The 24,043-nt window shown below is 41.2% G+C and overlaps 2 protein-coding genes across 8 annotated transcripts; one reads left to right on the forward strand and one right to left on the reverse strand.

Moving 5' to 3' along the window:
* Nucleotides 1–173: 173 nt before the first annotated feature.
* srek1 (splicing regulatory glutamine/lysine-rich protein 1) lies at nucleotides 174–14,198 on the forward strand. Of its 7 annotated transcripts, none has more exons than XM_086152344.1 (11): nucleotides 174–417; nucleotides 562–695; nucleotides 5,198–5,313; nucleotides 5,710–5,856; nucleotides 6,510–6,688; nucleotides 7,804–7,934; nucleotides 8,026–8,140; nucleotides 8,265–8,369; nucleotides 8,787–8,858; nucleotides 8,997–9,111; nucleotides 10,144–14,198. In XM_086152344.1, the coding sequence occupies exons 1-11, from the start codon at nucleotides 290–292 to the stop codon at nucleotides 10,297–10,299; spliced, it is 1,398 nt and encodes a 465-aa protein (XP_086008470.1). In that variant the 5' UTR covers nucleotides 174–289; the 3' UTR covers nucleotides 10,300–14,198. The 7 variants fall into 7 exon arrangements, with proteins under 7 accessions (XP_086008470.1, XP_086008465.1, XP_086008467.1 ...); XM_086152339.1 differs by lacking the exons at nucleotides 174–417; nucleotides 562–695 and adding an exon at nucleotides 944–4,848 and having other exon boundaries at nucleotides 5,707–5,856; nucleotides 10,144–10,325; nucleotides 13,511–14,198; XM_086152341.1 differs by lacking the exons at nucleotides 174–417; nucleotides 562–695 and adding exons at nucleotides 945–3,356; nucleotides 4,728–4,848 and having other exon boundaries at nucleotides 5,707–5,856.
* On the reverse strand, nucleotides 13,788–24,043 carry LOC147231152 (interleukin-31 receptor subunit alpha). The gene is made up of 16 exons (XM_086153000.1): nucleotides 23,863–24,043; nucleotides 23,030–23,083; nucleotides 22,890–22,949; nucleotides 22,672–22,789; nucleotides 22,410–22,558; nucleotides 22,169–22,314; nucleotides 21,120–21,258; nucleotides 20,926–21,014; nucleotides 19,619–19,821; nucleotides 19,348–19,520; nucleotides 16,868–16,999; nucleotides 16,621–16,779; nucleotides 16,073–16,216; nucleotides 15,878–15,959; nucleotides 15,714–15,786; nucleotides 13,788–15,114 (listed from the first exon to the last, which is right to left on the reverse strand). The coding sequence occupies exons 1-16, from the start codon at nucleotides 23,933–23,935 to the stop codon at nucleotides 14,707–14,709; spliced, it is 2,202 nt and encodes a 733-aa protein (XP_086009126.1). The 5' UTR covers nucleotides 23,936–24,043; the 3' UTR covers nucleotides 13,788–14,706.

Below are 24,043 nucleotides of genomic sequence, written 5' to 3' on the forward strand. Positions count from 1 at the left end.
AACATGTTTTACTTCCATCTTCAGACCGATAGGAAGAAATCTGTCTGAAAAAAAGGAAGATATGACAGCTGTTTTCTTTTGATTATAGTGCGCGTCCCGGGCGGCTGGGGGCGCAGGAGTGCTTGAAGCTTCATCATAGACCCATCTTGAAACCAACGACGAAGTTGGCGCTCCTCTGGCTCCGCCCGTCCGAATTCGGCACCGAATATACCCAATTGGTCTTCATGAGAAATAAATACCGTTCAAGTGTCGCGCCGTAAAAACTGTCAACGTATTTATTAGGTGCACGATGAGCGGGATCCCCGGAACCGCCGTTGTCCAGGTCACGAACCTGTCCTCGGCCGTGACAAGCGAGCAGATGCGCACTCTGTTTGGTTTCCTGGGAGACATCGAGGAGCTGCGGCTCTACCCGCCCGAGTAAGAGCGACGTGTCGCGCCGTCGCTAGCTAGGCGGCGGCGCGGATGCGCGGCCTGTCCGCGGTTCGCAGAAATTCACTGCTTGCCGTTACTGGGAAAACCGCCGGCTAATACGTTTGTGCTTGTGTTTGTGTCCTTCCGCAGCAACGCTCCCCTGTCTTTTTCGTCCAAAGTGTGTTATATAAAGTACCGAGACCCTTCAAGTGTTGGTGTGGCGCAACATCTCACCAACACTGTTTTTATTGACAGAGCCTTGATAGTAGTGCCATGTGCGGAAGGTGAGTGCAACAAGTTTAGCGAAAACGAATGACCTAAAATGTTTCAGTGAACTTATTGACCTCGTCTTGAATTCAACTGTTTTGGTGTTCTTGTTGAATCCTGGGGTTTATTTACCTTTTAAGTTGTGCCATTGAATACCTTTCTGTCTCGACTTTTTTAAGCTAGCTAGCTCATTTCTGATAGCACCAGCCAAGGTTTCCTTTTGGTGTCACAAGGTGGTTTCTGCTAAAAACAAATAAGTAATGGTGATGGGTGACAAATTAATGGAAAACACATTTGAAGAAGCGCCTTCGTTGAACGTATAAGCATTATTGGAAAAAAAATATCCCACCCCGTTCGGTGCTATTAATAATATTGGTGGGTTGGCCGTTGTGAATACTAATATTTTTCTATGATCTGTAACATTGGAGGGCCCCTCATGTTATCTGGATGGAGCTTTGGCAAAATAGAAATTAGGGGATGTGACGAGTCAGCCTGTAGGGCTGAGCAATATGCCTTTAAATCTGCACATCTACTGTGTCACCCAAAACACAATGCTTCCATCCTAGACTTCTGTCCTATTACTCAAATAATGAGGAAATATTCAAATTCTTAGAATTGTCTATTGAAAGATATAAGCGATGCTGCTCCAAAAGTCTTTTTTCCTCTGTAGATGTAAATATCTTTGAAATCAATATATATCACAATTTGGAAACTGCAAAGTGCTATTGAATGTTTTTGTTTGTGTGTGCGTTTCATTTTGCACAGAGCTGCGGGCTTCTTTTTAGGTAAGACTGCTCAGGTCAAGGGGTACTTGTATGCCCAGTATCGGGTATTGGTCTGTTAGAATGCAGACTTACCTCTGAAAACATTTTGAAAGAGATAAGTACTGAGATTTTAAATCAGCATCATCTAGTCTGCATGGGACAGTGGTTGTAGAGATATGTTTTGGTACATTGTGGGTCAATCATTTCTATCTTTTCCCATGCTTGATGTTTTCAAGATATTTTTTTCCAAATCAATTCATGTGTGATATAATTGATTGAAATTGAAATTTACATTTTCAGTTTTTCATAATTCAATGTAAACCATTGACCAAAATTTGATCATGATTATTTCTACAGATTCTTCAGCCTCACATTGCATGTGGTCGTTCTTTTAGTCATGATGACGTTCCTCCGTACTGCATTGTTGCATCCCGTTTTTTGTTCCTGTACACAATACATAGTAGTAAATAGTATTTGAAATGTTGAAGAAAAGTGTAATTGAAATTTTGAATCTCAGTTTTACTGTTTTTTTTTGTTTGTTTTTTTGTTTTTTTTTATTCTATTATCTAATTTCTTAGCTGATCTCTTGGGTTTCCTCCCATCCAGTTGACACCAACAGTTTTTGGAGATTTTGAAAATAAACATGAAAATGTGAGTGGCAAATTCCTAAATCATTATTGAATTAGAAAAGTATTTTCACAGACAAAGATTAAAGTGATCGATAATCCCCTCTTTTGGATTTGGATGTCACAACTCGGGATATTTATAAATCACTGATAAGGGAACGCAGTTGGATAATATGCAGTATGTATTGGTATATTGCCCAGTCCTAATGTTAGCGCAATTAGTCGCGTGGAATCCCACCTCCTTTTTGACATTAAGTCGTTTTTCAATTTTAAACACCAGTGTCACTTCACCCAGTGTTTAAAAAAAAACAAAAAAACAAAAAAACAGTGGCTTGCCACTATGATCCAAATTTAGCATCCACCTTATCGTAGCACTCATTCAGGGTTTTCCTTTTAATTTGTCACCTGTCTGTGTTTTGATTTTATTTATTTATTTTTGATGGATCTGCATTATTAATGGATACCTCTGCAACACTGGGTTCTCTGGATTGAGTAGTTTTGTGTATTTTTCATTAAAAGAAAAACCTGTCACCTGTTTCTTGTTTCATGGAAATTAGAAATATGTCCATGGTTACACAGCTAACTTTTTCTCCCTTTCTTTTGATTTATTTTTTTTTATACTCCATTTTTTGTTAAAAAATTCCCCACCGACTTGGTGCAACTGTTGTTCCCTTGTGTACAGTCAAAAATGATGTCACCTCTAACTTGATGCTTTTGTCCACGTGACTTGGTGCTGGATGGCTACTGAGTTTATTAATTTGGTTTTGTATGTTTTTTCTGTGTGATTATGTGTGCATATCAGATGACTAGACTGGCCCAGCCGTTACACTACACTAGCCTGAGTCAGGCATTGTTTTCCAAGCCACTATCCCCGATCGGGCCAACGCAGCCTTCAAGGGGGAATGTGACCAGGAGAATAGCCCGCTGAACCTTCCAAGATGGACACCTTGTCTCTTTTTATTTTAATTTTATTTTGGTTTGTTTCCTTTCATACTTTCCCATGTTGTCCACTCTCTACTGTCTCTATCTAGAAACTGCAGTATTGGTTATCTCTAGCGTTGTGTTTATATTTGTTATTTTGGTTTGTTGTTTTTGATTATTGTCCAAACCCCATCCCCCTCTCTCTCTTCTGCTACAGCTGCAGCTTGTGTGTGATTGAATTCTGTCCAGGTTGCTACGGCATGCCGATGGGATGTGTATCACACATGGGATGCTAGGAGGATCACTAACACTTGACTTTCTTTTGTCCTACTCCTGTTGATGTAGCAAGGTGCTAGTCTTTGAATAGGTCAGATCCAGTGTAACATTTGGGATAAAAAAAAAAAAATACCGTAAATGCTATCTGTACATTTCTGTTTAGTAGTAAAAGGCCCCATTTGGAGTTTTCCCTCATAGTACTACACTGCACATCTGGAGCCAGATGCATAAAACTCAACTTTTATTTTTTTTAATGTATTTTTTTACCTTAACTGTGTGCATGCACAAAGACAGAAATATGATATTAATGTTTTTTAAAGCCTCCCAAACATTCACTTCAATGTAGTTGACAACTGCTGTGCTAATAACCAAAATTTCAGACACATCCATTGTGTTTTGTACATTTTCAATATCACTGTCAGTGCTGCAAAGCACGATCAAATATTTCATCACTTGTTGGCCAATCCATTATCAGGACTTAAGTTCAAACAGCAATTTGTATTTTGAGAACTAAACCTGATTAACGCCAGAGTTGCTCATTTCCATGAACCAAATGGATTGGCTAAAGTGAATGAGGAGCCAGACCATCTGAGATACATTTCATAACACATGTTACATGGAGTTTAAAAAGAAAAAGGTTTTATCAGTAACTTGTACTGAATGGACTTTACTTGACATTCCAACTTGGACTGTAACTATTCTGTTACACTTTTTAGCTTTGGCGGGGTTTATTTTGTTTAGCTTTCTTCTCCTCTCCATTTAACAAGTTGGGTCAGTGGTTCGGGTGAAAGTTTAGTTGGGAAACTGTATTTCAAAGAGGCTACAGACCAGCTCTGAATGGTCAGTTCACAACAGCACCCCCTTACAAAAACACAGATTTCCAGCAAATCTCATCATTGGCAAGAGTTACGACAGTGTAATAATTTAAAAAATGTGCACTTTGTTGCTCTGTAACCTTTCCCACAGCCTGCAGTCAAAAACTGCCTGCTTGGTGTCAAGTATGTGTGGAAGTATGCACATTGTCACAGCATGTTGTCCAATTTTTACATTTTTTTCTTTTTTAAACACCAATTTTTGGCTACATAATGGCTTCTGCATGTTTGTGTGTGTACACAGCATTTATACATCTGGCTCCTGATCTCAATGTTTAGTCTTAACAACACAGATTTTCTGCTTTGAACATATATTGTGATACATGCATTAATTCTGTCTGGCAATTTTTGTTTTGAAATATATTTCCCACATTTGTGGTGTTCAGGAAATCCATAATTTTTAAAGATAATCCAAGCTCAGAGAGTCCATTTGTAGTAAAGTCAAGTTTTCTTGTTAGCCCTCATTTCCAGATAATCTAAAAAAAAAAAAATCCAAATTCGCTGTCTTAATCATAAAGTCATGGCTAACATTTTCTCCAGTTCTTAAAATTGTTGTTCTTTTCTGTATCTGATGTCCTGTGTGCTATTAGTGATGCAGCCAATGGGGTTGTCTTGTGTTGCACACCTTTCCAACACTGCGAAACGATCGCCCCACGGAAAGCGCCCATGCTTGATATGGCATGGTTCATGACCAATATGTTTCCAGTACAGGTGACCCATGCATCAAAGTGTTGACTCATTCTCTGCATTGTTCTATTTTTTTTTCCTTTTTTTGATCTATGAAAAGAGACCAAGGACATATTCATTTTTATGAGAAAAAAACGATAATTAAGAGTTTTGCAGTTTGTTATCAATAATAATTGAAATAACCGTGTAAGACCAAAGGTAGGATGTTTCGGTCTCCATTATACCATGGGTAGACCTTAGAAGACTTGTAGGCAGTTGTAGGAAGTGTATGCTCTCTTCCTCTCTAGAATTCAGTGGGCTAATTGTGCAGGCATAGAAGAGACAGAGGAAAGTCTCTCCACTGCCCTCGCTAACATCCTCGTCTGTCTTGCAGGGAAGATTCCGGAAGAGGCCAAGGCCTTGTCACTTCTGGCACCGGCCACCCCAGTGCCCAGTCTGATTCCTGGCGGAGGGCTGCTGCCAATTCCTACTCCAGCGCCGCTGCAGAATGTAAGTCAGTGTGAGAGTTGCACCTAAAGCTTCAGGTTTTGTTTTTAAGGAGTCTACTAGATAGTGGTCACTCTGTCCAAAAGCATCACTGGAAACAATTTCCCAACACCTCTGGACAGACAAGCATCTAAGATGAATAATGAATAAATGAATGAATAAATTCATTTATAAAATCACAAGAAATAGCCTAAAATGTGTTAAATAACCTAGTTCCACCATATTCTTGACCTGTGAAAATGTCAAATAGTTAAAATAACTTGGATTTCAAATCTCGGTCAACCATACTGTATGCCGACAGGTCTCTGCTGCCTCTTATTTTGTCAGGTTAGAACGTGAAGTGTTCAGAATTCCTATATTGATCTAGTGCGTTTCAGAATGTGTGCTTTGCTCCAGCAGCTGAATCTTCCCCTTGTGAATCGGGTCCCGGCTGCCATCGACGCCTCAGCATCGGTCGCCTCCCAGCCCCCTCTCATGGGAAACGTGGATCCTTCAAAAATTGACGAGATCAGGAGGACAGTTTATGTTGGCAACTTAAACTCACAGGTGATGTGGTTTTGTCTCTTTCCTGCTCAGTGCTCCAGTGTGTTAGCCCGCTGGCTTTGGTTCCTAGCGCTATCCAGGTGATATATTGTTTTGTGTGCACAGGGACTCATCGTCATCTCAACTGAATGCTGCTGTTGTCGTAGCTAAAAACAAAAGTTGCTATAAATCCAGATTAGTTGAAGGATTTTATCATTCTGCTTGTGACAGGCGCCACTAATATAAAAATATTTGTTGTGCTCACAGTTGCTGACTGTAAGCAGCAGCTGTGAATGATGAAGCAATGGTGATGATGGCCTGTCTTGAGATAATGCCCAGTCCTTATGTAAATGTTCTTAAAGACATGAAATAAAAAGTGAACACATGAGAAAGCAAAATAAAATAACAAATAATGGTGTGAATAGGATGAAGAGTGACAGTAGGGTTTCCCAAGTGGAAATCACAAAAATGTGAGATGTTTTACTGGCTGTTTTCTACAGAACAGGTTATTTCACCTGGTAGCGAGAGACATTCAATGTCTCCTGCACTTCCATAAAAGCAGTGGTGTTCAGTCAGTAACTTAGTTGGGAAGTCTTAGCTTCTCAACATAACACCAACTAACCCTACACCTGTCCTTAGAGTATGTTAATGTAAAGGGACATGGCTTCATTCCACAGACCACCACGGCCGAACAGCTGCTGGAGTTCTTCAAGCAGGTCGGAGACGTGAAGTTCGTGCGGATGGCTGGAGATGAGACACAGCCGACACGTTTTGCTTTTGTGGAATTCGTCGAGCAGGACTCTGTAGCTCGAGCGCTGACCTTCAATGGAGTCATGTTTGGAGACAGGCCCTTGAAGTAGGTTTCGTTTTCTTTTCGTTTCAAGGCCATTCTAATGCAAAATCGGTGGCTAAGTGCTTGTTATGATGAGATTATTTAAAAGTTCATTGATCTACCGCGCCACCCCACATAATGGGCAGCTCAGAACTACCAATCATTGTTTATAACGGTTTTAGGCGGAACACTGAGGCTGCAGGGCGGGAAGATAAAGAAAGTGGAGGATTTTAAGTACTTGGGGTGAATAGTCCAGAGCAATGGAGAATGTGGCAAAGAAAAATTAAGAAATGCATTCAAGCAGGCCTGAACCAGTGGTTATAATTGTCAGGAGTGATGAGTGATAAGAGTATCAGCCAGAATGAAAGGAAACATACAAGACAGTGATGAGAACAGCAGTGCTATCTGGTTTAGAAACAGTGGCATTGAAGAAAAGACAGATTCAAGATTCTATGTGTTTATTGTCATATGCACAGTGTGGAAACATTTTTCCCTGCACAATGAAACTTATTTTGCTGTCCACAATGCATTTGAGTTTGTATTGACAATAAATAGGGAGTGTAAACACTATGATAAATATGAACGGTGTTGGCAGTGCAAGTAAAACATTTTACGCCAGCTTAGTGTGCAACTCGCAGGAAAACAGGAAGCAGGGCTTGAGGTAGACTAAGCATGAAGATGTTGAGGTACTTTTTGGGAGTGATGAGGATGGATTGGAGCAGGAATGAGTCCATCGGAGGGACAGCACAATTTGAATGTTTTTGAGATCAGGTCAGGGAGGCCAGACTGAGATGGTTGGTCATATACAAAGGAGGGATAGTAAATACATTGGTCAAAGGATTCTGTGGTTGGAGCTTCCATGCAGGGGGCTTAGATGAAGACCATAGAGGAGATTTACAGATGGATTTAAAGGGGACATGAAGTTGGCATGAGAGAAGAGGGTATCGAGAGGGCAGGATTGATGGAGGAAATTAATGTTCTGTGGCAAGAAGATAGTTAAAAACTCGCACATTTTAAATTGAGAGTCTTTACTTTTGTGAAGAAACCCTGAGCGTGCTGTGCTTCTCCCAATCCATATTATTTTGAGTTTGTCCAGTTCCGAGGTTTACATGTTGTTGTTTTTTTTCCTTTTCCTGCAGGGTTAATCATTCCAACAACGCCATTGTAAAGCCGCCAGAACTCACGCCCCAGGCAGCTGCCAAGGAACTGGAGAGTGTCATGAAGCGCGTGCGTGAGGCCCAGTCCACCATTGCTGCTGCCATAGTGCCAGGTACAGTCAGACCTTCTGCCTGTGTCAAAAAATCACAGAATTCCCACATCTGAAGTTGTGTCATGATGCCGCTGCCTCTTTCTCCCTCTAGCTGACAAAGAGAAGCACTACTCAGGCCGGTCGAGGAGGTCGCGCCGGTCGCATTCGCGGTCGCGCTCAAGTTCACACTCGAGGGCACACAGGAAAAGGTCCCGTTCGAGACACAGGTGAAGGAAAAAAATTGACAACTGTTGTTTCTGACTCTCGAGGGGTCGGTCTCAGGAAGTGGAGATAGAGATGATTAATTTCCGTTTCTTTGCCTCTTCTTCTACCTTCCTGATAACTTACCAGACCCACACAGAAGTCCTGGTCGAGAAGTGACACCCACAGTTCAAGAGGCGGCCAAAGGCGGGGCTCTCACTCCAGAGACAGGAGGCGCAGCCAGAGTCGCCCGAGGTTAGTTGAGAACATACACAAGAAAGAAATGCAACAACACTTAAAGTTAGCTTCTCAATCCAAGCTGATGATGAGACTTTCTGACTCCTCAGTCCACTTCCTGTTAACCTGAGGATTTACAGATGATTGCGTAAATTCATTTCAAATTCAATTGAAGATCCTTACCTATTAATCTATTGTAACAACGTGGTTTGTACAAAGTTGAAAAAATCAGTACTCGGCTAAAACGACAGTGGGAATGTGGTTACGGGAACCCTCTAGCGGGCAAAACGAGTATTACCACACACAACTGAATTCCACCTGAGCTAAAGAAAGACACGCCTCTTTGGCATCTGACAAAATGTGTAAACTCTTGCAGCCGAAAGTGGGATTAGCAAATAATTTGCTGACATCTTCCTGGTCATGTGTTTCTAACAGGGCCCACAGGAAGAGGAGCAGAGACCGTTCCAGAACCCCTCCGAAGAAAGCCAGATCTCCGTCAATAAAAAGGTGCATTCCTTCTTCTCGCGGGAGTAACCAGATGCTCCTTTTGTCTTTGATTTTCCTGGGAATTTTCAATCTAGGACACATGCATTTATAGGTGGTATAGCTGTTGCTGACCTGAAGATGATTTTATGCTTCTTCCAGAGGCAAGAAAGACAAGAGGAGGGAGCGCAGCCGGGACAGAAAGGACCGTTCCACTTCCAGGAAGAGGAGCCACAGAGACGAGGAAAGGACAAAAGGCAAGAACAGGCCATTAAAGGTAATAATGCTGCGACTTATGGGAAAGTCATCGAAGCACATTGTGATTGGCTGGAGTTTGTTCTACAGTCACCACCCCGTAGGCAGAATAAAGTGGCCATCACACCAGTCCTAAAATAAATACCCGCTCTTTAATCTCTCTGAAACACCTCCTGGCTGTGGGTAAGAGAGGTGACTGGTAGGAGATGGCTGGGAAGTGCTCCTTCCCGCTGGCTTTACACTTCATTGGAACTTTGAGTGCATCTATTAGCCGGCCCCTTTTGAAGCTCTCTGAGCTTCAAAATAACTAGAGGCTTACAGTACTGCAATGCTGCTTGCAGATCGGGACATAAATTGACATTTCACCTCCAACCACTGAAAACACCCATTTGGACACACCGGTGTCGACGAACAGAGAACCATGTCTGCAGATTCCCGGGGGTTCTGCTAGCTTATTGTTTAGGAGCCTCAGTTCATTTCTATTTTCTATATTATCACTATATATATATTTCTATTGCCATATTTAAATATAAATGTGTATCATCTTTAGAAGACTTAACTAATATGAGTGGCCAAATTTAAAAACAAGTACTGAGCCATTGACATTGTCTCTGTGGAGCATGTTAGTTTTTATCAAAATTTTAATTTAAACAATGACATATCAATTGGGAGAATGCTATGGTCCAAAGGGGCCCCAAATTAAGCATGTAAAACATAAAAGAAAAAAATATGAGTATTAATATTTACCCAAGCATAGCTCCATATTCTGCAAAAACTTGTAAAAATGGTTAGTAATACATATGAAAAACTAAAGAAACAAAGGATCAGATTTTGTATTTTATGCTGGATTTTTACACATTAAGGAAGCTGAAACGGCGACAGCAAGATTCCAAACAGGGAAGGAGTTATTTATATTCTTATATTATATTCAGACAGCAAGATTCCAAACAGGGAAGGAGTTATTTATATTCTTACTTTCACATGGACTATCTAGTATATCTCAGGTGTGAAGAAGGAAATGTGCTGTGGAATAAGTAAGCTTCTGTCCCTCCAGGTGGAAAGGGACTATGAGCGAGGTGTAAAGGGAGAATGTGAGAGCGAAAGAGACGACTCACCCAGCGCCCCGCCCTCCCCCCTCACCCAGCACAACGGCAGCTACAAGTCTCACCCTGCGGACAACACACTCTTTGGTGCCAACATTGCCGAGTGACTCAAAGGAGCGTGCGTCGTCCTCAGGTGAACCACCTGGCTTTTAACATTAACTTTTCATAAACGACTCGGACTTCAGAAATCCTACAACCCACCCATTCGAAGTCACTTCCCGAGGACACCCGGTACATACGAGACACTTACAAAGGCCCCGGAACTACCAGCTGATTTAAGGAAAAGAAAAAAAAAAGTGGCTCCAGCACTGGGTGAGATGGTCATAGCCTGCAGTCATCAGACATCTGCAAGATTAGATAATCCCTTAGCAGCCAAGCAATGGGCCAAAATGTTCCCTTTCCAATGAACAGGCAGACAGGGAAAACCAGTAAATGAGGGATAAGTTGTTTTTTTTTTGTTTTGTTGGTGTGTTTTTTGCAGCAAAAGCCACGTCTGGTCAGGTTGGGGGCTTTGAAGGGCAGTTTACTGTAGAACTCCGTCCATTTAACATCTTCGCTAGTGACAGTGCATCGTCTCCGTCATATCAGACAACATCCCAGGAAGGATTCATACAAGGAGGGAAATCACTGAATCCCTCTTGTTATTATCACCATTTACCACATCAATTTCACATATATACACACACACACACACACATTGGCGCGTGACCAGTCTGCAGTCGTCACAATTACCGGTGATCATGTTAACAGCACAATCTAATGTGATCTGTTGGCTGATTCAGGACAACTCCAGATAATTCTGCAAACACTATCAGATCACAACATGTGCCAGGTGAGAAGTCATTACAATCACTCTTAATTATTCCTTCATCAATGTTGGCTGAGGTGTGTGTGTGAGACAGTGCTGTGCATCATTTCATTGACAATGTAGAAAGTTGATCACCAAAATCCTTTTTAACACTATTCTTTAACTGCCTGCATATTTTGTCCTCATCCCCGTGCTCTTTTTTCCGAGTGTGACAAATAGCAGACGCACACATGGTCCATCGTGGCGCCTCGTGTGACATTTCGGAACGTGAAGTGTATCTGACAAGTTGACAATATCGCAATTTTCCCAGTCCTCCTGATGAACCCAAGCTCAGGAGGAGACGGGGAGTTGAATAACGCAGGATGTATCATTGAATCTTCAACCAATCTCTTGAGAAAATACTTACCCACTTTCTGTGTATGTTTTCAGTTACTTGAAAAAAAAAATGTGTATAAATGTTGTGTTTCTCAAGCTCTTTAGTGGTTGGATCCACAGCAGATTGACTCGTGTTGGCTTTCAGTGCTGCAGCCAGCTCCTTCTGTGGGGAGTTCACCTTCATCTTCCCAGTCGTTGAAGTCCTGATTTTTATCCCAAGGTTTCCCCATTGTAGATATTTGGTCACAATGTTTGTCTCCATTACATTACCAGGCATGCACGCGCACGCATTCTCCAAAATAACCACTGCAGTTCCTGGTATTAATGTCATAGTGTGGTGTTCTTTCATCATGATCTGTCATCAACAGCAGTGCAGCTCTAACGATAATCAATTACCAGAAATAATGTGTCATTGATTTCTGATCATTTAAGTTTTATAGGTGCTTTAAAAAAACTGAACGATGTTGTTGCACATGGCCAACGCGCCTGTCGTGCTAAAATTACGAAGGATTCAGAAGTAGATCTGCCAGAGAAAGCATCATCACTCGAGATGTGAAGTCCAGAGAGCCAGGCGTTCACAGCTCGCTCGCATTGAATGTGGCAACTATATAAATTGTCCCATAAGGGACAAAGATGTTTTTGAGTAAAAGTAATTGAGTACTTTTATCTGATCATACTGTTTGTCGACAATCTGCAAAGTCGAACCCGCGAGAACTGAGTGAAAATGGCACTTGGGAGCGCCCTGTCGTCATGTGACCGTTGTTGCTACACGTGTCGCGCCTCACTTCTCTTTGCAAGGTTCTGAATTTTGTGTAAGATTGTGGCCGTTAGTCATTCATGTGATAACACTGATCATCCCCTGATACGACTCCTGTAACTACAGACTGTCAGTGTACTGTTTTGGTAATGACGGTGAAGGGTTTTTTTTGGGGGGAGTGGGTGAGGGACTTATTCAAGATGATCGACAACGCTAGTAAAATCTTGTGCTTTTAGCTCAAACCCCCCCCCAAGTGCATGCCCTAGCTGGTTGTTGAGGGCAGACAACAAATACATCTGTAGCAACAAATAATTTCATTTTTAAGAGTGCAATGAAACATGGGTGATTCATTTCACTGTCTTACTGTAATTGCCGGAATGCCCCGCTTCCATCCTTTCCTCCAAACAACCGTTCATCTCCTTTTCAAAAAGAGTTTTATTTTCAGAAGTACTTGTGAAATGTGGTCTCCAAGAGGAGGCAAGTGTCACATGTTCAATGTGTGACAATTTCCTTGAAAAAGATACATTCATGGTCTTCTCTCTGTCTTTTTTTTTTTTTTTGTCTCTTTGCTTCTGCAGTGGCCTCAGTGTGTGTCAGTTCAACAACAGCTTCCTGTATTTATTTTTTGTTTGTTTTTTTTCTCTTGCCTTCTCAGTGTAAACCACTTAATGCTCCAGGGTAAATGAACTGAACTGGCATTAGCACACAAGAGGCTACACACTGAAAAAATGATGAAAAGCTTGTTTATTGGTGCCCTGGCTAAAATACAGATTCACTGAAAAACAAGGTTTTTCTGTGGCATTTTTTTCTCTCACCATAGGCTGTTTTTCTTTTTTTTTTCTTTCTAATCTCTGAACGATCTTGATGTGTCATATTCTCTTTTCCTGTTCCTGTTATTGTTGTAAGACAAAACTCATAACTGTTGTACATATGAAAATCCCGGCGTAGCACATATTGTAATATATCCATTGTGATGCTAATTGAGTGATAGTGGGTGGTTTAAAGGGGGGGGTTCAATAGTCTAAATATTGACTTATTATTATTATTATTATTATTATTAAGATAATCAGTTTTATAAAATGTGAATACGGAGAAATTTAAAGTCTGTTATTTGGCTTTTCATTTTCCCGACTCAACATTACATTTGTCACTTTTTTTCTCCCCTCTCTTTTGATAACCAAATTTTGACTTTTTGTTTTATATCATCTGAACTTGTGCTGCAGCGGAGTCTGGACCGCTCGTGGGTGTCAACTGTCTCTGGGATGGCGGGGGTCCTTTATCTGTGACCCCATTTTATTTATTTAATTTTTGAGTTCTTTGGGTGGGAAGTTATTCTTTTTTTTTTTTTTTTTTTTTTTTTTTTTTTTTTTTTTTTAAGGATTCCCTGGTCTAGATGAGCTCCACCTCGAAAGCTCCTCCCAAGCACAGAGAGTTAAAAAGTGCCTAGACCAAGATTGTCTGGAACACAGTCGTTAAAAACCTAGATGGAGGCGCAGCAGACTCACCGTTTTCAAGTGTTGTCAGTTAACTGTGGTTTTTAAGATTTCAAATATATTTGAAAAAAATATATTGGGGTTTTTATTTCCACCATTATCTCCTGTCATGTTATTACTGCCAGTATTGAGTCGTGTATCATAAGGTAAAAGTGAAACTGGCCTGTACTTAAATTGCTATATATTTTTAAAGGAGACTTAAAAGACCTAATGACTGTCTTTGCCTAGAACAATGGCTTTTATGAATTTTTTTTTTTTTTTTTTTTCTTTTACATGTACAAGGCTTCTGTTAGATGTAGCGCCAGTGTGATTACGTTTACGATACAAAACTGACAGTATGTGAAGAGTTTTATTTTTTATATCCACAAACCTTCTAAATCCTGTGTATACTGAACGACCATCAGACAGATTCGCTCCCCAGGGTTGGATGCTTGACATCTTCATTTTAGACGTAATGTAAAGGCTTGGTTTGGGTGTGTATGTGTTTTGTTTTTTTTTTTCCTCCGTTTAAAAAAACAAACAAAAAACCAATATGTGTTTTCAAGCACAGTCATTAAATAGACTTTTCATTGAGTCACTTTGTCTGTCCTTAAATTTATTGTAAGGCAAGAAGAGGCTTGTTGACGAAACTCCACAGCGCCCGTATGGGGATTCATCAGGGTCAGGCAGGTGGAGGTCTAAGCGGGCCGCAGTCGGTTAACTGAATTATGGGACGTTACTTCCAGAGTTGAATAAAACATGGAGCAGCACCAATTGGAAGTAATTGGACCCTCCTTCACACAAACTACTTGCCCTGGAGATGATTTGATATTTCGGTGTGCAGGAGTCGCAACTCCGCTCCACTGATGGGGTGCTGAGGGATCTGTTCGTTTATTACAATATACAGGAAGAATTCTGTATAGTGTTACGAGCTGTTGACATGCTATGGGCTGTTATACAATAATGTGGAAAATAAATGTATAAAAAATAAATAAATGTTATCACGTTATGTAATGGGTTGTTGACACTTGTGTGTCAGCGAGTTAGTTCAAGGCCTTCAGGAAAAACAGCTGCATTCTTTTCGTCCCCTGGGCCCACCAGACTACGTGTTTTTCACATAATCCGAAGGCTCTGAGGTCGAATGTAAATACTCCGTTTTGTCTCGAACAGATGGACCAAGGTTTGCGTTTACCGTCATCCCCTGTTGAAACAGCTCCATTGTCGTGTAGTCGCTTGGAAAAGCACAATGAGGGTTGGGGAGGTTTTTCCACGGGGAATCCAAGCATGTCTCCGGGGGAACATCTGGTGAAAAATCCCCGGTCACGTCACCCGAGTCCCCGTGGATCCCAGCAGAGCTCGCTTGTGAAGAATCATCATCTTGATTGTTGAGGGGAGGAAGTAACGCCTGCGGCAGCATGTCTGCAGGGGCCACATGCTGTTCCTTTACTATTTGAAGGCTGTTTGCATCCCACTCCTCCACCATCAGGATTTTGATGGATGAAAGCAGCTCCTGAGTGAATTAAAAATGTGTAATGAAAAAATCTCACAACGTTAAACTAACAAAAGGCTTCAGACAGTGTTGTTTCCGTGACAACTAATCGCATTTTGTATCTCAATCCCTCTGGTAGTGAAAACTTTTAGGGAATTCTAGAAGTGTGGAAAAACACACAAATAAGCATAATTACACATTGAACCATTCAAACACTCCATCCAAATAGAACTGTAAAATTATAGTTCAATTATATGTTTTTGGACTTAGTGCACTGTGGCCTCAAATTCTGACCTTTTACCACTGATTTATAACAATAATCCAATAATGACATCATTGAGTTCAGGGAGAAGTCTGCCAGGTTTTTTTTTCCCCCTTCCAAAAATACATGTACTAATGGGAATGAGAGGCCACTGTGACCTCCACCTTTGACCTTTGATGACAGCAACCAAAGTAGTTTACACTAGAGAAGAAACTCCCAAAAGCATATTTTTCTGTTTCTCAAACCCCAAACTTGGATCCTCCCATTTAACAGAATCCAGGGATTATTTGTTTTGATCAGGAGCCAGCTGTGCCTCCCCCAACGTAACAGTTGTTGAAAGAACAAACAGATTCCCTACCAGTTCCTCTATTCTCTGCATTGTGCAGCTCTTTGCAGGGTCAGGGATGGTCGGCCAAAGGACGGATAACGCCCTAGATAGAAGAATTTATCGGAGAGTCGAAAAAGTAGAAATACATAAAATAGAAAAGGGTGTTGAAAGTGGGACGGTGAAAGTTATTTTACCTTTTCTTCAACACATATCCAGCTATCATGAAAATGAGCACGACTGTGATCGTCGCAAGGATTCCATAGCGATGAAAATTACCTTTGGGAAGAAGAAGAAGAAGAAAAACGCAAATAAGCTTTGTCAGTTTGACGAAAGAAAAGATTAGATATGCAAATTTCATGGCACGTCAAGAGCTATTTGATGCATCTCACTGTGTTTATTTGTCTGAAAGAGGCTCGGGGGGCTTCGCGGTCCTGCTCCTGCCCGGGTGAACCCAGACATCTGGACCTTGTACACGGTGTCGCTTTTCAGACCCATCAGTTGCTGAGTGTTCTGCTGTGGATCCACTGTGACGTCTGATTTAAACACAGCAAACGTGTTCCAGTGTATTAGTCACTCTAAAATCCAACAGAACTTCAGTTATAAACCATTTATAAATAAGATGAGCACGTCATATCCCATTCATTGGTTTGAATACATTGATTGGAATGTATTGCCGGAAAGTGTTTATTGTTAGATCTGCACTTTTTTTGTAAACAGGTTTTTGCAAGATTAGTTCATCAGATGTTTAAATTTTTTTTTTTTACCACAAAATGTGTTTTATTATTACACTTAAAACCTATTTTTAACTGGATAATGACAGAAAGCCAGGGTAATGGATGGAGCGGGTGGATATAGAACAGTGTCATCAGCATCGAAATGTATTTTTGCAAAGCAGAAACAAGGAAACCAAGTTATGATAGGATGGGGGGGTGCCTACTTCTCTCCGCTTTTGACTCCAGATTGTACTCGGTGTAGTGGATTACGTAACCCAGTAAGAAGCCCCGGGCGTCCTCCTCTGAAATGGCCAACCACTGCAGCACCATTGACTCCATTGTCACGTTGTGGCTACTGATGTTCTTTGGAGCGGCAATCGGTGCTTTCAGTTGACAAAAATAAGTAGCCAGATTATTGTGATATGGAACTTGAAGAAGGCCAGGCCGAAGAAAATGTGAAAACGGACGCACCTCCTTCCAGAAAGTAGAACTGCGTGGTTCCGTAGGTGCTCTCGCTGCCGTTGAAGTACTTCAGGTTGCAGGTTTCGTTCTCTTTTCGCGTGTGGAGCATCATGGCATATCTCCTGTAGTGCTCCAGAGGCTCTAGATATTTAAAGAGACAATGAGTACATATTAAAAAAAAGAGTATATCCGATTTGAAATCAACCCTTGCTCTAATGTGCTGTGTCCTTTAACCTTGTCTCTCTCTCTCTATATCTATATATATATATAGATATATATATACTGTATATGTTGTGAGAACAGGTATTTGATGCTGATATTTCAGCTTTTCCCACTTACAAAGCATATAGAGGTCTTTAATTTTTATCATGGGTACTCTTCAACTGTGAGTGACGAAATCTAAAACAAAAATCCAGAAAATTACATTGTATGATTTTTAAGTCATTAATTTAGCTTTTTCTTGCATGACATAAGTATTTGATACATCAAAACATACTGAGCTTAATATATGGTACAGAAACCGTTGTTGGCAATTTCAGAGATCAGACATTTCCTGTAGTTTTTGACCAGGTCTGCTCACGCCGTAGCGGGAATTTTGGCCCACTCCTACAGATCTTCTCTAGATCCTTTAGGTTTCAGGACAGTCGCTGGGTAATATAGACTTTCAGCTCCCTCCAAAGATTTTCAACTGGGTTCAGGTCTGGAGAGCGGCACGGCCACTCCAGGACCTTGAGATGCTTCTTTCAAAGCCACTCCTTAGTTGCCCGGCTTTGTGTTTCGAGTCGTCGTCATGCTGGAAGACTCAGGCACGACCCATCTTTAAGGCTGTCACTGAGGGAAGGAGGTTGTTGGCCAAGATCTTGCGATACATGGCTCGTTCATCCTCCCCTCAACATGGTGCAGTCATCCTGCTCCCTTTGCAGAAAAGCATCCCTTAAGAATGATGTTTCTGCCTCCATGCTTCATGGTTGGGGTGCTGTTCTTGGGGTTGTACTCATCCTTCTTCCTGACACAACAAGTACAGTCATGGCCAAAAGTTTTGAGAATGACACAACCACAGAAACATCTGGCAAACACCTAAAAACCCTGAAGGAACAGACTTTGTGAAAGTGTCATTCTCGAAACTTTTGGCCATGACTGTAGTGACCTTCTTCTTCTTCTTCTTCTTCTTCTTTCGGCTTTTCCCTTCAGGGGTCGCCACAGCGAGTCAACTTTCTCCATCTAACCCTATTCTCTGTATCTTCCTCTCTCACACCAACTATCGTCATATCCTCTCTCACTACGTCCATAAATCTTCTCTTTGGTCTTCCTCGAGACCTCTTGCCTGGCAGCTCCAATTCCAGCATCCGTCTACCAATATATTCTCTATCCCTCCTCTGTACATGACCGAACCATCTCAGTCTGGCTTCTCTGACCTTCTCTCCAAAACATCTAACGTGTGCCGTCCCTCTGATAGACTCATTCCTGATCCTATCCATCCTGGTCACTCCCAAAGAGAACCTCAACATCTTCATATCTGCAACTTCTAGTTCTGCCTGCTGTCTTTTGGTCATTGTAACAGTTTCTAGTCCATACATCATCGCTGGTCTCACCACTGTCTTGTACACCTTAAAGCTCTATTTTTGTCTCATCGGACCACATCGCCAACCCAGTGGTCATTGGCAAACTTCAGACGGGCCTAGACTTGTGCTGGCTCGAGCAGGCCAGCGCTTTACTTTCAAAAAACTTGCTGATGTTCTTTTACATGTTGTACTTACTTTATGTTCACCTCATTATAAGTATTATTTTTCACGTTTTTTGGTTTTTTTTATCCCTGCCTTGTGTGATTTCACCTTTAAGATAATTGAATATACAGGCAAACCTGCTACTTGGCAGTAGCAATGGTTTATATGATAATGATTTATTTAAAATTAATATTTATATTATGAGGAACTATTTTCATGTCAACAATTGGGCTGCAGTTCTGAGTAAATGTTGTTATACAAACAAACTTCAGCATAATTATAATAACTATTTTGATGATTTATGTATCCTATTATAAATACGAGTTATTTATCCTCATCGCTGGGTTGATTGCAATTATAATTATTATATTGGAATTATGGAGAATACGGCCTCAGGGTGTCACGGGTCAGTGTCTCCCTGACCCGGTCCCAAACCCGGATAAATGCAAAACCAAACATACAATTTAAACCTAATAACCAGATCATCACTAAGGAGAAGATTTATGGACGTCATGAGAGAGGATATGAAGGTAGTTGGTGTGAGAGAGGAGCAAACAGAGAATAGGGTTAGATGGAGAAGGTTGGTTCGCTGTGGCGACACCTGAAGGGAAAAGCAGAAAGGAGAAGAAGATATTGGAATTATGGAGAAGTGATTGGCGATAAGAATATTTTGCATTGAGATTCTGAAGCGTAAAAAAGAAGAGAAACAGTAGTTTTTCAAGAAACCCAGGAGGTGAACTAGTTCCTCGTGAAATATTTACACACCTTTGAAAGAAGACAAGGTTATGTCGTTTGTATTCCTGTAAAAGGAAAAGTATGCTGGTTTGTGGTTGTTTGTCCTCCACTCCACAGCATAGCAAACAGCGTTCATGAGGTTGTCTCTCCAGTGGACGGTAAAAGACGTCTTGCTGTGAACCGTGACGTTCAGTGCGTCCGACCTTGTGTCTGCAAGCATAGTTTTGGAATAAGAAGGTGCATTACACAGTAATAAATGTGATCGTACCACGTATTTGTATTTAAATGCCAAGGTGAATACTCACCGGCAGCACGATGTGGTACGGTCAGGCTGGCGGGTGGAGACACGCTGACCTTGTTGAAGGTGCTGATGTTGAGGTGAAAGGTGGAGTAGGAGAGAATGAGCGTGATCCGGGGTTCAGTGGTGCTCAGACTTTCGATCACGGCCTCACCCGACCTCCACACCGTCACCATGTAGCCGTCATAAAGCTCTCTGCTAGGAAGCTGAGGAAAAAAAAAAACTGCAGGTTTAGGTTTTCGATTTTTTTCAGCTCCAATCCATACCAGTGTTATACCTTTGGTGTGATGAAATGCTTTGTCCTGATTGGCTACTCAGTTTGTCATGTTATATGCATAAAAATACATTAAAAAATGAATTCTTTATATTGCGACTGTGGATTTAAATTTATGATGTGCACTAAAGCCACCCATTTTTTTATGAGGTGTCCAATCTTTATAAGGTAGGTATCACATATGTTTAAAAGGTGCTGTCCTGTGAGGTACATAATAATAATAATAATGATAACCTTTATTTATACTTGTAAGACCACTGAGGTCTCCCTCATTTTCAGGGTCGACAAGTTTACAAGCAAAGCAGAGCGCAGCACAACAATAAAATGAGATCAAAATAAAAAACAGGAGATAAACTAAAAACAGGTGAAAATGAGATTAAATTAAAGACAGTACGGAAGCAGTAGATAAAACTCGAAACAAGTAAAAAATGAGTACATACTATGAGGTACATAGTTAGTTTCATGTGACTAATCGTCCCTTGGGATCTACTATCTGGTTTTAACTTATACCAACATGACTGGAATATATGCAGATTTGTAAAAAGATAGATTGTGTGACATGTATTGAATTTTGTAAATTTAGTTCAATTGATGCAGTGAAAGAAAGACAGACCAGAGTTACCGGTTGCCATCATGTTTTGACAAAATAAGTGATGATGATTTTTTTTTCATTGGCACACATGTTTGTGTAAAAAAAGTTTTTACCCACTTACTCCAAAATCAGCAAAACAATGTTCACTTTTTTTTCACAAAGCCGACTTATATCCAGAGAGTGGATTAGAGATGTAATCAAAGCCTTTTTTAACCAAAATATAATCTGATATACCTATGATTTCCTGTAAAAGAGACAAGCTTTTATGACACACACACACACACACACAACATATTTTTCCCTTCTGACGCAGATTTCTCTACTTGGCCGCAAAAAAACACTTGAATTAGACCTGTGTATATTCTAAAAGTACCAGATCACTTTATCAAACAATGGGTACTATAAATAGAATGTGAGTTGTCTGGTGAAAGTGTAAAAACTCACCATCCAAGCGAGAGAAAAAATCCGTGTGCCGCTTTCCTCAGAAACCTCTTTTTCTTCCCTCTGGGTTATGACAGGCTTGACTGTGAGCTCTGGAAGCAGAAGTGGATCGGAGGGTTACTGCAGTGTTATAGCACAATATGGTGATGTTTACTTTTTAATTGAGCCCAAAACAGTTAGAAAGAGAGCAACCTCACCTGCTGGGACGGTGTAGATGTTACTCCACAGACACTGTGAACACTGGTCACTGATGACACACTGGATCTGCACCAAATAGACCAGGGAGGTGTTCAGGCTCTTCACTTCACATCTCCTATCATGGCATTGGACTAACGTCTGGAACAATAAAGAGTGATGAACAGTATTAAAGAATATTTAATGACTGATGAATTCACTTTTTTTTCCCCCACGTGATTGAGACCAAGATTGATTGATTGTGAAAATTTTGTGAAATTTTGTGTCGGAGAAAATGCATCCATCGTGCCGGTTCCTCTCGCACAATATCAACACGCTCATTAGAGTGAGTATGTTATTATTTCAGAATAATCTGTTATACTTTCTGTCTCTCTCATATCGATGGCTGGAATGCAAAACCTTCCCAAAAAAAACACTTTTTTCAAGAAATGAAAAAGTCGATTCATTTGATTATAGTATCATCTTTGTTAAAGATATTCAAGAATATTCTATTGTTCACAGACTATATTTCTATGATATTATTTAAAAATACCTAGCATGTATCTTTACCACTCACAATGCAGATATGTGTTTTTTTCCTAATTTTTTCTGCTTCATCGTGCTCATATGTGTTTTGTGATGTGACAGTTATTCCAAAAGAAAGGGCGGGATTATCTTGCAGATAGACTGAAAATATGGAGCCATGCCATTTCTCACCATTCAATGCAAAAACCCAAAATCGAAAAATTTGCAGATAGGAGGTTTTGCATTCCAGCCATCTATATGACTTTCAGTTGAATGTTGAGCGAAAGGTTAGTGATTGTGAGAGAGGAAGAGTGTGTGAATCTTTAAATCTTAGAAAATGATATCAACTCATAAATCATCCCATTTGAGCATCAAATCCATGACATTGTTTAATCAACATTTTAATCCTTAGAATGGTTATTTTTCTCACCAGAATGGATGCGAATAAAAGAAAGTACTGTAAAAAATGGCACTTATATTTGTCTTTTTGTCAGAGTGCAAAGTCAGAGAGCCGCCAAAGAATGTTCCAGAGCCGTAACATACCCACCTTGTTCCCTGACGGGCCGCTCGCCGGCCAGTATCTGACAGCAAAGGGCTTGAAGGCCCTGCTGTGCTGCTTCTGCCAGCTCACCTGCACATCCAGCCTTCCAGAGCGGCGCCGGAAGGTAGCGTTATTGGGGGCTTCACATCGCACTGCAAGGCGACAAAATGCTGGCGTTTTGGTGACGTTTTCGTTAGGTAAAGGCGGCCGGTTGAAGGCCCGGCGCATGATCGCTTTGAGAACTCACACAAATTCTTGAGTTGGTTTGTGAAAACCGTTTTGGTGCAATTTGATGACTCCCTGTTTTCGAAAACCTCCACCGTAATGTCGGGACTCATGAATGGCGTGAACTGTTTTGAAGTCTCGGCGATGGCGCTGAACAGAGAGCATCTGTTTCTGCGTCAGCGAAAAAGGGATTTGAAAACCCCCCCAAAAAATCAAACAACCCCCCCCCCCCCATGTTTTTGATGATATTTATATTGGAATCATTTAAAAAAACAAACTTTTACCTCTGCTTGGTGATGAGAACGTAGGACTTCTCCGAAGTGTGATTTCCAGGTTTCCACTCACAGTTCAACAAAGAGGTTGACCCGTGTTTTATAAAACAGTCCAGGTCATAGACTCCACCTGAGAGAGAGCGAGAAGAAAGAAACAAAATTATATTTTCTTAATAAACTTTAATGTGGTTTTAATGCCTCGCTGATCCAAGCAGATGGCGGCTCCTCACCTGGCTGCATCCTGCAGTGCTGGTAGTCGGCAGGATAATTCTTCGACTTGCAACTCACTCCTGAATTACATGGAAAAGGCGCTCGTATTCGGAATACTTGTAAGACAAAATGTGTTGTTAGAGACTCAGCGCTGGCTTACCAATGGGGCTTTGGGTGTGACAGGATCCGATAGCGTTGTGGAAGATCATCAGACCTTGAGGGTAAACGAGATGACTGTGAGGGTGATTCGATGATTTCAAAGGAACGTGTCACGAGAGACGATTCAAGAGAAAATCTTTTTGTTGATGTTAAAGAAGAGTTTTGATCCAACTCTGCACAGCCTAAAGTCACGCTGACAGCGTTGGCCCAAAGCACAGCCAAGCATCCCAGGCCTTCTCGACGAATGAGTGACAGGCTGCGGGGAAATGTTCACCGAGACTTCTGGCACTTTTTCTTTCCTTGCCTGAAATTCTCAATGTGCAGCGCAGCAGATGGAGTCGAATACAATTTTAATTATCGAGTTTGAGAGGATTTTACCATTTTTCAATGTGTATCTGAGACTGTCACCTTCATCCTCCAACCACTGTCTCTTCTATGTTCCAGATGAATACATGTGTAATCACTCTAAAGTAAAAATACAAGCGAAAAGGGCTAGTTCTTGAGCACTATTGGATACTTAGTTACTTTTCATTGTGGTCCGTGTGAAAGGACAGGTCAGCTGGAAAATGAGCATTCATTTTTCTAAACTTTACATAATCTAGAGCAAAATGTTGCCATTTAAGGGCGTGCCATGATTGAAGTGAACAAATAAGGAATTTTAGATTCTCTTCATGGAGGAGTGAAAACTGTTCCTCGTGAGTCGGTGTAATTCTCACAACCTGTCTGGCCCTGGAAGGGCGTGAGGAGACGAGCGGTCAGCGGAGGGTCTTTGCGTGGAGTTCGTCTGCGGGGTCAGAAGAAAAGCCCGGAGAAAGAGAAGTGGCAATGACTCACCTAAGAAGGAGAAAATGTGGGAGGCCCGCAGGTCGCAATTTGACCCCCAAAAGAGAAATCCAAGGTCGGTCATTGTCGGTTACTCCACGTCGACAAAGGCGCGTTTGAGGCGCACTATGACCTGCTCCCCGGGGGCGCCCAGAGAGATGGAGAGGGAAGGATCACGACCTGTGAGCGTTGT

This window comes from Fistularia commersonii, chromosome 9 (genome assembly GCF_037954325.1).
Source record: "Fistularia commersonii isolate RoL2024-O1a breed Wild chromosome 9, RoL_Fcom_v1.0, whole genome shotgun sequence".
Taxonomy (NCBI): domain Eukaryota; kingdom Metazoa; phylum Chordata; class Actinopteri; order Syngnathiformes; family Fistulariidae; genus Fistularia; species Fistularia commersonii.